The sequence below is a fragment of the Octopus bimaculoides genome, chromosome 20 (assembly GCF_046866305.1).
Source record: "Octopus bimaculoides isolate indiv1 chromosome 20, ASM4686630v1, whole genome shotgun sequence".
Lineage (NCBI taxonomy): Eukaryota > Metazoa > Mollusca > Cephalopoda > Octopoda > Octopodidae > Octopus > Octopus bimaculoides.
This window is the reverse complement of record NC_142947.1, coordinates 47615211-47629768: the sequence shown is the minus strand read 5'-3', so window position 1 is coordinate 47629768 and position 14558 is coordinate 47615211. Positions and strand designations below refer to the sequence as shown.

The following is a 14558-nucleotide window of genomic DNA, read 5'->3' as shown; positions in this document are numbered from 1 at the left end:
GCCAAATTTTAACCCTCCACCATCTAGAACCTTCCCCGAGTAATGAAAAACCTTCATGCCAAATTTGGTACAGATTGATCTCGCGGTTTGGCTATGCATAGAGGAAACACACACACACAAAACAAACGAAGGGTCGTTATTTATTTATTTATGATACACCTTTCTCGGAACCCGCCCCTTGCGTGTTCCGAAGTATATTAAGGACTGTATATTTAGTAAAACGTACGTTTCTGAATTAGCCGACGGGCTGATGATATACTCACTTGGGTTCAATTAACTGTATACATAACCTGAATATCCTTCTGCCAGTACTTCTGTACCAATGTTGCTATTCGTCTATAATTACTCTGTATGTAAACTAATTCTGACCTAACCCGGTGCCTTACCTTTTAAGTGCCTCGATATATATGTATATACTAGGTCATTGTATTGTAATTTCCATTTACATGTGACGCACTAAAATAAATTGTGACAGGATTGTCAACAGTTAAAGGATGGGTTTAGATGACTTAAGTGTATTGCGTCAGGAAACCACTTCGAAGAAACAGTAATTCGCTTTCGCAAAATTACATCCCCGCCCCTCGAGAATTTTCGGCCAGTAATTTCGCTTTTACTGGTATTTTCCCCGACTTTTAGCTCTCAGTTTTATTTTTGATCTTACTTCACCTAGAACTCTTAGGTTATTGTGTCATTGTTTATATATATATATCACAAACTTAGCCTCCCCTTATATAAAAGTAGCAAGATTTGTATTTGGAAACTCAACATTCATTTAGTCTCCTCGTGCTAACCCAACGACCTCCTTTTCTTACATGTGAGCAATATTTTCTATTATTTATATAAAATGTTTGTCATTTGTTTAAAATTATAATTGCCTTAGGAATTAGGGTCTCTGTGATTTCGAGGTTGTTTCCAGAATTCTGCTCCTTTTTGAAGAACTATTCCTTGTATGGATTTTTTCTTTCGTTACTTTACTTTCACAGGCTTTTGTGCAATAACACACTATACCGTCTAGAGAGGTTTTATCAACAATAAGTAGTTAATAAAGAAATTATTAGTTGCTTTTGCTAATTTTCAAAACTGAAAGAAAACTAGAATTTGCCAAAATGAAGCCGGTACGCTATAGTCCATAACTGCCATAAGTAGTTACAGAAGAGATTTGTATTGTAACAAACAGATGTCAGTTTAACGATTTGTCTGAATTGATTTATTAGGAATAGACATTGTGAAAATGAGGTTAACAGTCCACAGGGACTATTATCTTAATATCAACATTATTTACATAATATTTCGATGACTTCAACCATCGAACGTCATCAAGTGTTTTAGAGATAAAGATTCTCGGTTCGTATCTGACCTGAGACCAGGTACACATTCAGAAATAATAAACTAAATGACAGGTGTATCAACCTGACAGTACCGTATGGTAGGTACAGGAAGTAAAGTAACGGGCTCACACAAAAAAGGAAGTCAGACGCTGTTGTTTTCGTTCCCACAATCAACATCATCACTATCACCATGAGCAGTAGCAATGGCACACAGAGTTATCTTCTCTTGACTATCTAAATATAAAGCAGGAAGTCAGCAGCGACGAAAATAGAAATATCCGTAACTGCCAGTCGTTAGCTGATGTAATTTTTAAAATAAATTTCAAAAAACAAATCCACATTTTTCTTTGAAAAATATTCCATTTCATATTGTTGTAAATTTTCAATGAAATTTTTACGCTGATATAAATCTCTAGCCGATATATTTTACAATTATTGTTTATATTTCTCTAAAAGCACACAATCCCATTGTTGTAAGTGAAAATGGCGCAGAATTTGACCAAGGCAGCCGACTTCATTGTGGAAAATAAACATTTGAATGAAATTGAGAAAAATCGATCTAAAATAGAGAATTATTTCAATATTAAGTTATATGATACGATATCGAATAATAAAGAAAACAAAAATAAAAATTTCAAGTGGATCCGAGTGGAAGGTGATGAAGAGGAGGACTGTCGAAATGCCAAGGTAATAAACACTTTTCTCTCTCTGTCTATATATTTGTTTATCATAAGTTTGTTTATATTTATGTGTATATAGATTCCAGTGTTTATGTATGTGTTTTTGTGTGTATATTTCTATGTATATATATATATATTTCTGCGTGTACGTTTACATGTATAAATGATTTTCTCTCTCTCTCTCTCTCGTCCTCAGTGTATATACATGTTTATGTATATATTGTGTTTTTGTGTGTGTGTATATAAGTTTATATACTTACTATGCATGTGCATGTTTATATATTTCTGTGTATGTATGTGTATAGGTATGTTTTAGTGTCTGTGTGTTTGTGTGTATATGTTTCTCGGTGTGTGTGAATACTCTCTCTCTCTCTCTCTCTCTATATATATATATATATATATATATATATATATATATACATATATATATATATATATAAACACACACACGCACGTGTGTGTATGGTATACAACACTCCCACCATGTGGATATCTTCCTGATATGCTCGTTCTGTTAGAAATAGCAGTCAAATGCCCTTCAATTCTCGCCGTTCTGTCTTAGAAAAATATGACACGTTGGAAATAATAGTTCTGGGCCCATGTACATTAAAAACAGACGGGATGGTCATTGTTGGAATGCTCTCAATCATAGGTATGCTCAGTCAGGGATCAATCTAGAGTTAAACATCAACTATTTTACATAAGCAGGTGAACGGCATAAACAAACACACACATTTATACATACATGTATATACGCATATCTTTAGATTTGCCATTTAATATATATATATACAAACTGGTGTAAATTCTTGCGTATATATCTTTGTATACACATGTTTATATGTTTTTGTTTGCTTGAGTTTAGAGTTTGAATCTGCGTGTTGTTTAGTCCTAGGTCAGATCTGTGGTCAGAGACGCTCCAGCTGTGATCATCCCATGTTTGTGTATATATCATTAAATAATATCTAATGTTTTAAGACATATGGTCTGGTTTGAGAGAGATTTGTTAGTTGAGGTTCGCAGTTTCATTTATATCTTCATACATAGACAATATAATAAGAGTTTTCGTCAACATAATGTAACGGTTATGTAATTTAAGTGCTCAGTTTGGTTTACCACTAAAACTCTGGTTTAAACTGCAATTAAAAAGTGTTGAGACTGACTGTCAGATGTGGCTAGAAGTGGTTTCTCCTTGAGCGGGTGGATATAGATTAAAATGGGGTGAGAGGTGGGGAAACGAAAAATCAAAACATTTGGGATCGCTCAAAAATATTAGACAGGAAATATAATCAGGGAGTCTTTTACAGTTGTTTCTAGAATAGTCAAACATGTGGAACATGATGTTGAGTTAGGATTCCATAAGCTAATTATACCTTCATCAGAGAGGGAGAAGTTAGAAAAATATTTTAAAAAATGAAGTAATATCTTGAATAGAGGATATTAATGCATTCAAGTTTGTCAAAAAATCAGAGTGAAATCGATGTGTTACACAGTTTCATGATCAAATAAATTATAAAGTTGTAGTCAAGGTCCATTAGCAGTTTCAAATGAGAATGTTTGATGATAACCCATGGCAGGGAACAGTAGAAGTTACCAGTTCCATTTCTGAGTAGAAAGGGAATTAGGCACTGGCAATGACCTTGCTCGAATGTTTTTCATGTGCCAGTAAGGTGACGCTGGTAACGATCACGCTCAAATGGTGCTATTTACATCCCACCTGCATGGAAGCCAGACAGGTGCTCTGGCAATGATCACGCTTGGATGGTGCTGTTAGCGCTCCACTAGCATGGGTGCCAGTCCTCGAATTTGGTTCAATTACAATTTCGATTTCACTTGCCCCAACAGGTCTTTGCAAGCAGAGTTTAGTGTCCAATGAAGTAAAGGTACGAATAAGTGGGCTGGTTACACCCCTTGCAGAGGCCACGGATTATGGTCTCACTTGGCTAGCTGGGTCTTCTCACGCACAGCGTATTTCCAAAGGTCTTGGTCACTAGTCCTTGCCAAAATAGCATAGAATTTTGTCAAGGATCTCTTCATCAGTGCTTACACCCAACAGCAGCAGCAGTAATAGTTAAGCATAACTGGACATAAAGAACGTCAGTGAACGTCTGAGGGTTGTTAGGGCTGTACACATATGAGCAGGATTCCATGTCGGCCTTCTGATAAGTGACCTTTTATGAATAACAAATTTGACCTTTAGCAGTGTAATGTGGCCACAGTCTGTGCAGGTGAGAACTTTCCCAGACCTTCTATCATACACAACACCCAGTACCTTTCCTGGCATTATGTTTCACTGTTTCATAAGCCATTTAAATTTTCTCAAACTGCAGGGTGTTCTTCCTCAGCACAGATCACCATTTGCTTCTGTTTCAATGTGACATGCTCCTAGTGATCGTTACTGATGTTCAAGGACACATAAAGTACTCTTATTGGAACTAAGAACTCATCAGGTCAGAAGACTTGACCATCCCATCGTTTATGATACTTGATGAAGTGACCTTCCATTCTGGGATTGTCCACTGCTTCCAGTATTTCTGTATCACATGAAAGATAAACATTTTAAACACTTTTATTCTTTTAAGTGTTTCAACTCAAAGACTGTGGCCATGCTGGGGCACTGCCAGTATTATCACCATCTTCAAAGGCCATTCTTTTGTGATTGGTTTTTGGTGAGGGAGGGAGTTCAATATTGCTGCCCGCTTTTGATTCTCTTGCTGTGATCTTCATTCATGTGGGACTGTAGACAGCAAGAGGTCAAGTTGTTTCTTGAAAATATCCACCCCTACCCCAGATTGGTTTTTTGGCAAGATATTAAATGACTATGGGCCTTTGAATCTTGAGCCATTGTAGTACATGGTCCTCACACTAATCACCACATCAAAATAGCTGTTCCATGTTACTACTAGTTTAACCCCAGGCAGATTTTCCGCCAGCTGATTATCAGTGCAGTGTTGCACCCTATACATTTCTAGCAGGGGGGAGCGAACCCCTGCCATCCTCTAGCAGACAACAGGATTGCGAGATTGACTCAGTTTTTGAGCTGGTTAGCTCATCCTCTGCTCACTGGAGTGTACCTTGACTATTACCCTGGCGGTCAGGTGCTTGCAACTGAGGATGAGCCAACCAGCTTGAAACAGAGACAGTCTTGCAACCCTGTTGCCTGCTAGAGGATGGTAGGGGTTCGATCCCCCCTGCTAGCAGTATATAGGGTGCAGCACTGTACTGATAACCAGCTGGCAGAAGATCTACATGGTGCTAAACTAGTAGTAATATGGAACTTTGATGTGGCAATTCACTTTATATATGTGTGTATATATATATATATATATATATATATATATATATATATAAAGGATGGAGGTGGATATAGCACAGAAGTAAGTCTTTCAATTTAAGAAGGAATTTAATAAACATGATTTTAAAAAATTATATAAAGGAGATAATATCAGCTACGATGAATATCATCTTGTAAGATATCAGTAAAGATTTCTAAAAATTTGAAGTAAAAACTGTTTAAATTTAATTCAAGGATCCAGTGTACCAATACAGTAATGTATAAAGTGAAATTTTCTAGCTTTTATAAATACACTGAAAATTTTGCATTTGGGAAATGAAAGAGGGTCAAGAAGAAATAAGAGTCACGAGAAGTCAACAGAATCAAAAAATATAAACAGAAGGAAAAAGCAAGTGGAAAAAACTGAAATTGGTCCATTGGACCCAGTTGACAAAAGGTTTAACAAACTTAACTGACTGTACAGCAGCACTTCATATATAGTTTGTTAGGATCTTTAAATAACCAACGCTATTTCTTCTCATGTAAGGGATTTATATCAATTCAACATCTTGTATGTTCTTGTTGGTGTTGTTTAGCCCTAGGTCAGTCTGTCATAGAGCCACTGTGTTTTGTTGTTCAGGCAGAGGTCAGTCCATCCTGGAGCCATTGTGTGTTGTTCAGGCAGAGGTCAGTCTGTCCTGGAGCCATTGTGTGTTGTTTAGGCAAAGGTCAGTCTGTCCTGTATGCCTTAGTAGCCAGTATTGTTTAGTCAAAGGTCAGCTCCTTTTGTACATCTAACACAACACTGCTCTTTGTGGTATTCAGTTTTTAAGACAGTAAGATGTGATCTGAGGAAGAATTGGCTGCTGTTTCCAAGCACATTAAGTGTCCTCAGAAAGCCACTATGATTGGCTGATGTGTGTGTGTGGAGAACTAACATGAAATCGGTTTCTCCTACAACCGAATGAGTTCTCCTCCCGTTTTGCTGCAAAGATGAGAACTGTAGTTATTATGAAGATGAGTTGATTGATTTTGTTTTCTTAAAAATTAATTCCATTAATTGTAATTTCAGGAATATATACTTGCTATCACAGACCCAGCTGAGACAAAATACATGACAGTTGCAAAGGAAATACAATCCATCTCAAGCTGGAAATATTTCGAAACTATAGAAAAACAGACACGAGCATATATTGAGTTCTACCGTGACAACTTCCTCAAAATTTGTGGCTCTTCCTTGTCTGTAGCACTTGCTCTCTCTATTCTTGAAGACAAATTAGGGCCATACCAGCAGCTGACTCCACCTCAGTTCAAAAGTGGGGACATTGATGAATCTAAAAGCTTCAGGTCTTCAGCACTGTCCATAGACCATTCTGCTATTGTTAATTCAATAATGAAGAACAACGTCCAATTGCCAGACTTAATTGCAAGCTCAGGATTTCGGTCTGATAATGATGCCAACTGCAAACTGTCTGATGAACATTTTCTAGAGAATTTGGTGATAAGTAATGGAGCTTCTTCAACCCCTCCAAAATGTGACACTGTCAATGGGCAGCTGTTGGTGAATAAACCGTTACCATCAAGAAAGGAGGCACTCTCTGCAGAACGTTTGGATTTTTTCAGAAATCTTGCAAAGCAAATTGGTCATGAAGATCCTGATATTCAGGATGCTCTAAAGATTGCTTCTGAAGACACAAAACCATCTGATTTCATCAGGTTGTTGAATAGCATCAAAGAAGATCGAGAGATTGCTGAAACTGAAGACTGTGATTGTGAAGAATTTCATGCGACAGAATCGAATTTGGGTGCCAAGTCATCACTGCCAGATAGTTATGTGAAAATGCTACTAAATGACTATGAAGAAGAATCAGAACTGTCTTCTATTGAAGAACTGAAAAGGAGAAATCAGGCACGGCAAAGATGTCTACGGGAACACACTTTAAATGGTAAGAGTTGCCCCGTGACGCCTCCTCAACAGCAGCCGTTTCCACAGATTGAACATCTGAAAATGAAGAAAACAAAGAAGAAAACTTCCAAACAACCAGAGAATTTTGCAAATCCTTCCCCAACATACCCACTTTACCCTCAACCTCCTCCTCTTCTTGGCACTGACAGAGACATCCTCCCTTCCGTTGCTAACGCTAATCCACAGATTCCTGGTCACCAGCTTTACCTCAATAGAGATGTTGATAACCAATATACTCCATGCTGTAAAGGAACTCCACCAAAAGCTTCCTCTACCTCAGGTTCTATGGCAAAATCCAAAAATATTCCTGTAGCACAATCAGACAACAGACGGACAGCTTCCAACGTTCAGCAACCGAAACCTTTGATAGGACGAATTGATACTGGTTCTCCAAACAGTGGAATGTCTCCTGTTGTGAATGACAAACTGCGATATATTGTTGTCGATGGAAGTAATATAGCAATGACGTAAGTACTTTATTATTATTTTGTTAGTCATCTTCTCCATACTTCTCTTCTAACCACAAATAACTTCATCACCCTCCACTCTAATTACAGCACACCTTTCCAGAGTTTAATTACTTTTACCCTCTAACAATGTGAATGTCTCACTTTATTTGTTCAAATCCTGCTGGTCTAGTTTGTCTTCCACCATTTTGGAGTCAATAACAACCCAGGATGGTGGATTATAGAACTGTAAGATCAAGCTGGATACCTTGTGGTATTTGTTCTGGTTTTTTCCTCTTTTAATTCCCATCATGGCCTTCACAAAGGGTAAATTTATTCTGAAGCCTGGTTTAATGCTCCCACCTGGGACCATGTGTGTCTTTAGCAGAATCCATATTCGTTCTGTTATAAGCATTTGGGGGTCAAGCCCCAATTTGAAAATCCCTTCCACCAGTCACTGAGGCCATATAAAGGATCATGAGCACTGCCTTCCATCCCGGGGCCATAAACATTCTATAATCTTGTTTCCTCCACATTTCACTTATAGAACACAAAAACATCTGTATATACATGTATGTGTGAGTGTGTATATGTGTGTGTTTGTTATATACATGTGTATATATACCATACATGTCAATGTTGCTGGGGGTTGTAAGGATCTGCAAACACTGAACATAATACTAACATTCAGCCTTCAGTCTCCTGTGTTAACCCTAGTATAGTTCATTTATTTAATTATTTAAACTTGTTATCTCTTTCATCTAATCACCTGGCTTTCAATGTGCCAACAAGAAAGACAGATTCACTGTACAGGTGTTTAAGTATCTTAGAAATAGCAGCCAAACATCTCTTAATTCACTCCTTACTGACTTAAATAAAGACACACTAAACAATGTAGTCATGAAGATGACTACAAGATGGTTGTGCTTACAACAGCTTTAATCAGGTGTGCCTAATCAGGGCTGACTTAAAGCTAAATTGAATCAATAACCTGCTCTATATTCTCACCTGTGCCCCCCCCCCCCCCATTTACACTGATTACTCTTAAACAATTCTGACCTTTATCTACAGCTTTTATGAAATCAGCAAATTGTCAATGTATGTGTCAGTGACTGAAATAGCAATTTGATTCATCATTGTTGATTTGTGTTAGGAGGACAGTGTATATATATGTGCATGTGTCAATGTATATATATATATATATATATATATATATATATATATATATAGAGAGAGAGAGAGAGAGAGAGAGAGATGTATATGTATAGTTATATATCATCAAAATCATCATCATTTAACATCTGTTTTCCACGCTGGCATGGGTTGGACAATATATGTGTATGCATGTGTTGTATATATATATGTGTGTGTGTGTGTGTGTTTGTGTCTCCTTGTCTCGACGTCAGGTAATGGTTGTAAATAAATGCCAGTGTCCTGGAAGCAGTGTCATTCATTCCCAGTCTCCCATTGTCAAGGAAACAGATGAATGTTGATGACAGAAAGGGCAACCAGCTGTAGAAGATCTGCCTCAACCGAATTCTGTAGAAACCCTTGCAAGCATGGAAAAGTGGATGTTAAACTGATGATATTCCATTGGACAAAATATTGTCTTCAAATGCAGTTCCTTAAATTTCTCCATCCTGTTAGCTATTCTTCAACTGAAAATGCTGTACTTGTTAAAACAATAAGCTCTCTTTTTTTATCTATTTCAGACATGGAAATGGTAAATTCTCTTGTAGAGGAATTCAAATAGTTGTTAATTATTTTATCAGTTTAGGACACAATGTGATGGCATTTGTACCCCAACATAAATTTTATACCCCAAACTCCTCCAACAACATCCTGGATCAAGATATTCTCTACAGACTCAAAGAACAAGGCCGTCTTGCTGTGACTCCTTCGAGAAAAATCCAGAAAAAACTCATCAATTGTTATGATGATCGGTAAGTATGGTTAATTAATGTTAATTAATGAAATTAACTACAGAATCCTGGTTTTGCATAATGGCATAAACAAAGAATGGCAGTGTCTAGGATTGTTTTATGTAAATGCTTCCTGACTGTATGTAGTTGTAGCTGAACAGTATCCGCAACATATAAATAAATATATCTGTCAAGGGGTTTGCTTTAGGAAGGGTATCTATGAGCATTGTAGGCAATTTGTATGGACAATGGTCAATGATAGTCTTTCTCAGTCACCAGTGAACAATCATCATATATTTATGTATGTGTGTATATATATATGTATATATATATATATATATATATATATATATATATATGTATGTATGTATGTATGTATGTGTGTGTGTGTTAGTCTCACTGCATGCCTCTCTGAATAAGTGTCTTCTACTCTAACTTGATGCTGACCATAGGTCACTGGTTGCTGTTGCTCCCTCCCTCCCATATCAACACTTCAGTCCATTGACTACTGACCACTGGTCACTACCCCCTTACCTCACCCCTTTCTCTCCACTGCTCTATGTTGTTCTTCTTATTTGTTGTTGTTATCATCAACTTAATGCCTTGTTGTTGTTGTCCAGGTTTATCTTAGATCTGGCTGAAAGAGAAGATGGTATTGTCGTGTCCAATGACCAATACCGGGACCTGATTGAAGAGAAACCTTCGTGGAGGGAAATCATTGAGAAGAGGTAATTACTGGTATTTAGCACTTTTAGCTTTCAAAACTACAGAACAGTGTGTGTGTAGAATGTGTGTATGAATGTGTGTTCATGTTGGCGTATCTGTGTGTATCTGTATGTATGTGGTAGAATCTGTGTGTGTGTGTGTGTGTGTGTGTGTGTGTGTGTTTTAATGTATGTATCAGTGTATCGGTATGTATTCCTCTGCACTGTTGTCTTGAATATCTCTCTCACACCTTTCTACTCCTCCATCTGCTCTCCTGCTATAGTACATACCACTCTATAGTCTCACCACACCATATTACCCACCTCTCTACACTCCCACCAAATCATATTACCATGGAAACCTAATTCTTACTGAAACACACACACACACTCTCTCTCTCTCTCTTCAATTTGTTGTCTTCTTTATGAGACTAACCTCTCTGTCTCTCTCTCTCTCTTCACTCCCAGGTTACTTATGTACACTTTTGTTCAAGACAACTTCATGCTGCCAGCTGATCCCCTTGGCCGTGATGGTCCCACTCTTGAAGAATTCCTCAGTAAAACTCCCAAAGAAACTAATTCCACTCCAAAAAAGAGGTAATTTTCTTTTTTTTTTATTTACTTGTGAGTGTTGTGTTGTTGTTTAATCCTCTAGCATTTAAAAAAAAAAGTGGCCATGTCCAGCCCAGATAGTCTCCCTGTTTTATGTTGAGATTAGCCAGATCTGACCTCTCACACCTACCCTACAATGTCATTCAAAAGATAAACAATCCCGTCATTGAAACATTGAATCTATTAAATAAAATCATGATTGATTGAAACCAACGTGAATTAAATAAGCTTTACGTTTGATGGAATGCTCTGAATGCGAAAGGGTTAAAGCCCAGGTCAGTCCTGATCAGAGGGGATCCAGCTGTGACCATCCTCTATTATTTACCCCTAGGTCAATCCTTATCCAGCTGACCCATAATGAGAAATGTTCCAGCTGTCACATAGTGTATCTAGGACTACATTATCCAGTGTGTCCTTCATTGTTGTCGAGCCACCAGTTAGTTCTGATCCTGCAGACCCAGCATCGATGCCGTTCCAACTATGACCATCCAAACTTAAGTGTATCTAGGATTTCATTATCTTATAGCTGGTTGCTATGCCTAAACCATAATTAGTGGCTCTACTATTGGTCGTTAAACTAAAATTAACCTAAATTTAGTAGTTTTAATTTACTTTTGTTTTGCACTTTGAAATTATGACTATGTACTTCCATATTAAGTGACCACCACTAGTTGTAGCTGCATATCTTGTTTATACCGAGAGTCATCGCACAAATCCCCCCCACCGTCCTTTTATACAAACATTTAAACATGCGTGTGTTGTCTACTTGCAGTAGCCGTCCACCTGCTCGCCAGTCGTACAACTACTCAACTGTAGCATCGATGAGGACATGTCCACAAGGAGTTCAGAGAAATAAACCTGCTGGAATACGACCCCAAGCCACAAATTCCCATTCGGATGCTCTTCCATTGCGAACTAAAGACGAAAGTGATATTCTGTATCGTGAACTGAAGGCAGTGTTTCCTGAAGACTCGCAAGACAGTACCTTATGGAAAATTCTGGATGATAACCCGACTGAGCGGAATCTTATGCAGTTGTCAGACAAATTTCTAGGGGAGTATTTTTAAGGAGTAGTCTTTGCTGGATGAGGTTTGTTCAGCCAGTTCATGAAACGACTTGCCATCGCAGCTCTGTAGCCTTTGGCCCTTCACCGTACCTCAGGATCTTTTTACAGACTAATTGGTACTTGACACGAGTTTACCCACATCACATTACAAAACTAGAAACTGTTGTTATTGCAACAACAATAAAAAAAAAAAACAATAGTAAAAGAACAATAATAATAAAGTTGGAGATTATGTTCTGAAAGTTAATAAAAAAAGACAGCAACTTGGTATTGTACTCTTGTAACTAGTGTGGTACTCCAGACATCCTGGTAACTGCTATTGTACTTTCTTTGGAGCCTCTGGTGACTATTGTACTCTAGAAGCTCTGATAAGTGGTGTTGTACTCTAGAGGCCCTGGTAATTGGGGCTGTACTCTTGAGTTTTGTAACTATTGTACTTTAAAGTCCCAGGTAACTGACTTACTCTGGAATGCTTAGTAATTCTAGAGGCCCTTGTGACTGGGGCTGTACTCTCTCTCTCTGGAGTTCCTTGTAACTGATGTTGTGGTGTACAAATATAAGAATAGTTTTTGGCAGTAATTCTCAGCTCTGGCTGTGTTTTGTGGTATGTTGCAACCTGTTGTTGTGCTGTGGGGCAGTACTGAGGCCAAATCGGATGTTCTGGCTGGCACTGAGGTGGCTGTGTTTGGTAGTGCTGTCATTGAACTGAGGCACAATACAATTGCTCAAGTGACTGTGATACATTGCCATTGCCATATCAGCTGTGGCGCAATGTGCCATCACTCTGTAAGATGTATGGTTGTTTTTTCTAAAGCTGGTACTGTTGCCACTGATACCATGGTTTACATTTCCACATGTGGAGCTGTTTCAATATCAGGTCTATATTTAAAAATATCATCATCATCATCATCATCATCATCATCATCATCACCACCACACACATCAGTAATCTGCATCATCATCACACACGTCACTGTCATCACCACCACCATTGTCGTCATCATCATCATCGTCATGAATAATTCTTTTGGTGACCTATCTTGTTTGGTTATTGTTTAGTGATGCTGACTGTTGCCATCAGTGTTTGACGTGACCATGCTAGGCCCAGGGCTATAGATGTCTGTCAGACTAGAAACACTGAAACAGGACGCAAAATGTTTTTTTCCCACGAGAGTTCCGGACCCCAGTTATGAACTCATTTGCATACAGCCAATCAGAGCTCAGCTATCAAACTAATTCATAAGTGCATAACAAGTGATGGGCGATTTAAATAGGGTCACTTGGTTAAGGAATGACCATGTTTCTTTTCTCTTTTAAGAATGCTTATTGTTCTTGTTCTTGTTCCAACCATGGCTGCCTCTGCGTAGTTATTTGTTCTTGTTGTTAACTTTCTAAAACAAGTAAGGGGTGAGGGCTGCTCGTATATCACCCTCTACCCACATTTTCCCCATCCACATCTTTACCATATGGGGCCCTAACAAAATCGGATAACAGTTATAGATGCAAATCTAATTACTTGTCTTCTTCTAAAATCAGGCATACCTTGACGATCGGTCGACTTTCAACATCGTTCTTCGTCTTGAATTTACTTGGGAGAGTGTGTTTGTTAACTTGACACCAAGGTCAAGGTGAGCTCTGATTGGCTGTATGCAAATGAGTTCATTGTTGGGGTCTGGCACTCTTGTGGGGGAAAAAAAATTCGCAACCAGGACGCTCACAGTTCCTTCTATGACAGTTTGCTCGCAAAATTTTAACCTTTGAAAATCATTTGAGGGATTCTTGTGAAAATCCTCACCAAATTCATTATTTCAGCCATACCAGTAATATAATGGCAGCCAATTGCTCATGGTTTTTTTTTTCTTTAACTATTGTCTATTTTTTTGTAAAAATGTTCTTGTTTTATTTTCAATAATCGCAATTCATTATTGAAGTCTGATTGGTTTGTTTTAGAAACCTTAAATGTGAGTGTGTATTGACATACACACACACATCCATGTGTCTATATATATATATATAAAAATGTACACACTCGCTCACACACACAGACACACACACACATGCACACACATTTACTTTCTAATGTTTATAACACAGATATTCATATGCTGCATCCGCTACTAGTTTCATGTAAGAAGCTGGCCCTAAATGTCTCCGTAGAAAAATCTTGTCTTGGTTGGGCCTCCATAATAACAAATGGATTGTCCAAGATAGCAATTCTGTGAGATGAGGAAATCTGAGAAAACACTTGACCAACTACCCCAAGCTTGTTAAATTTTAGAGAAGAAATGTGTGGCCCAAGGACTGTAACTCTAATTACTTCACTAGGATCACATTTTTGTTTTTTTTTGCTTCTATGTATTTATTCTTATGGCATAAAAAACAAAACAAAATATTCATCTGTGTGGCACCTTGGGAAAGTGTCTGGTTATAGCCCCAGGCTGATCAAAGCTGGTTTAGTAGATGGAAATTGAAAGAAGCTTGCCGTGTATGTGTATATATAGATATGTGTGTGTGTGTGTGTGCTATCACTGCTTGAGAGATGCTATTGCTTTATCTATGT

General features: G+C 37.9%; 1 protein-coding gene across 3 annotated transcripts in view; it reads left to right on the top strand.

Moving 5' to 3' along the window:
• Positions 1-515: 515 nt before the first annotated feature.
• Positions 516-14558, top strand: part of LOC106871285 (uncharacterized) — a 14579-nt gene continuing 536 nt past the window's right edge. Inside the window, exons 1-7 of one of the 3 annotated variants that reach the window (XM_014917656.3) lie at positions 516-814; positions 1785-2015; positions 6355-7715; positions 9407-9637; positions 10237-10344; positions 10789-10917; positions 11705-14558. The exon at positions 11705-14558 is cut by the window's right edge and continues 536 nt beyond it. In XM_014917656.3, coding sequence (XP_014773142.1) covers positions 1812-2015; positions 6355-7715; positions 9407-9637; positions 10237-10344; positions 10789-10917; positions 11705-11999 — 2328 coding nt within the window. In that variant the 5' untranslated portion in view covers positions 516-814; positions 1785-1811 and the 3' untranslated portion in view covers positions 12000-14558. Of the gene's footprint in view, positions 815-1509; positions 2016-6354; positions 7716-9406; positions 9638-10236; positions 10345-10788; positions 10918-11704 lie in introns of those variants that run through there. The other 2 variants (XM_089338606.1, XM_014917655.3) reach the window with 2 other exon arrangements.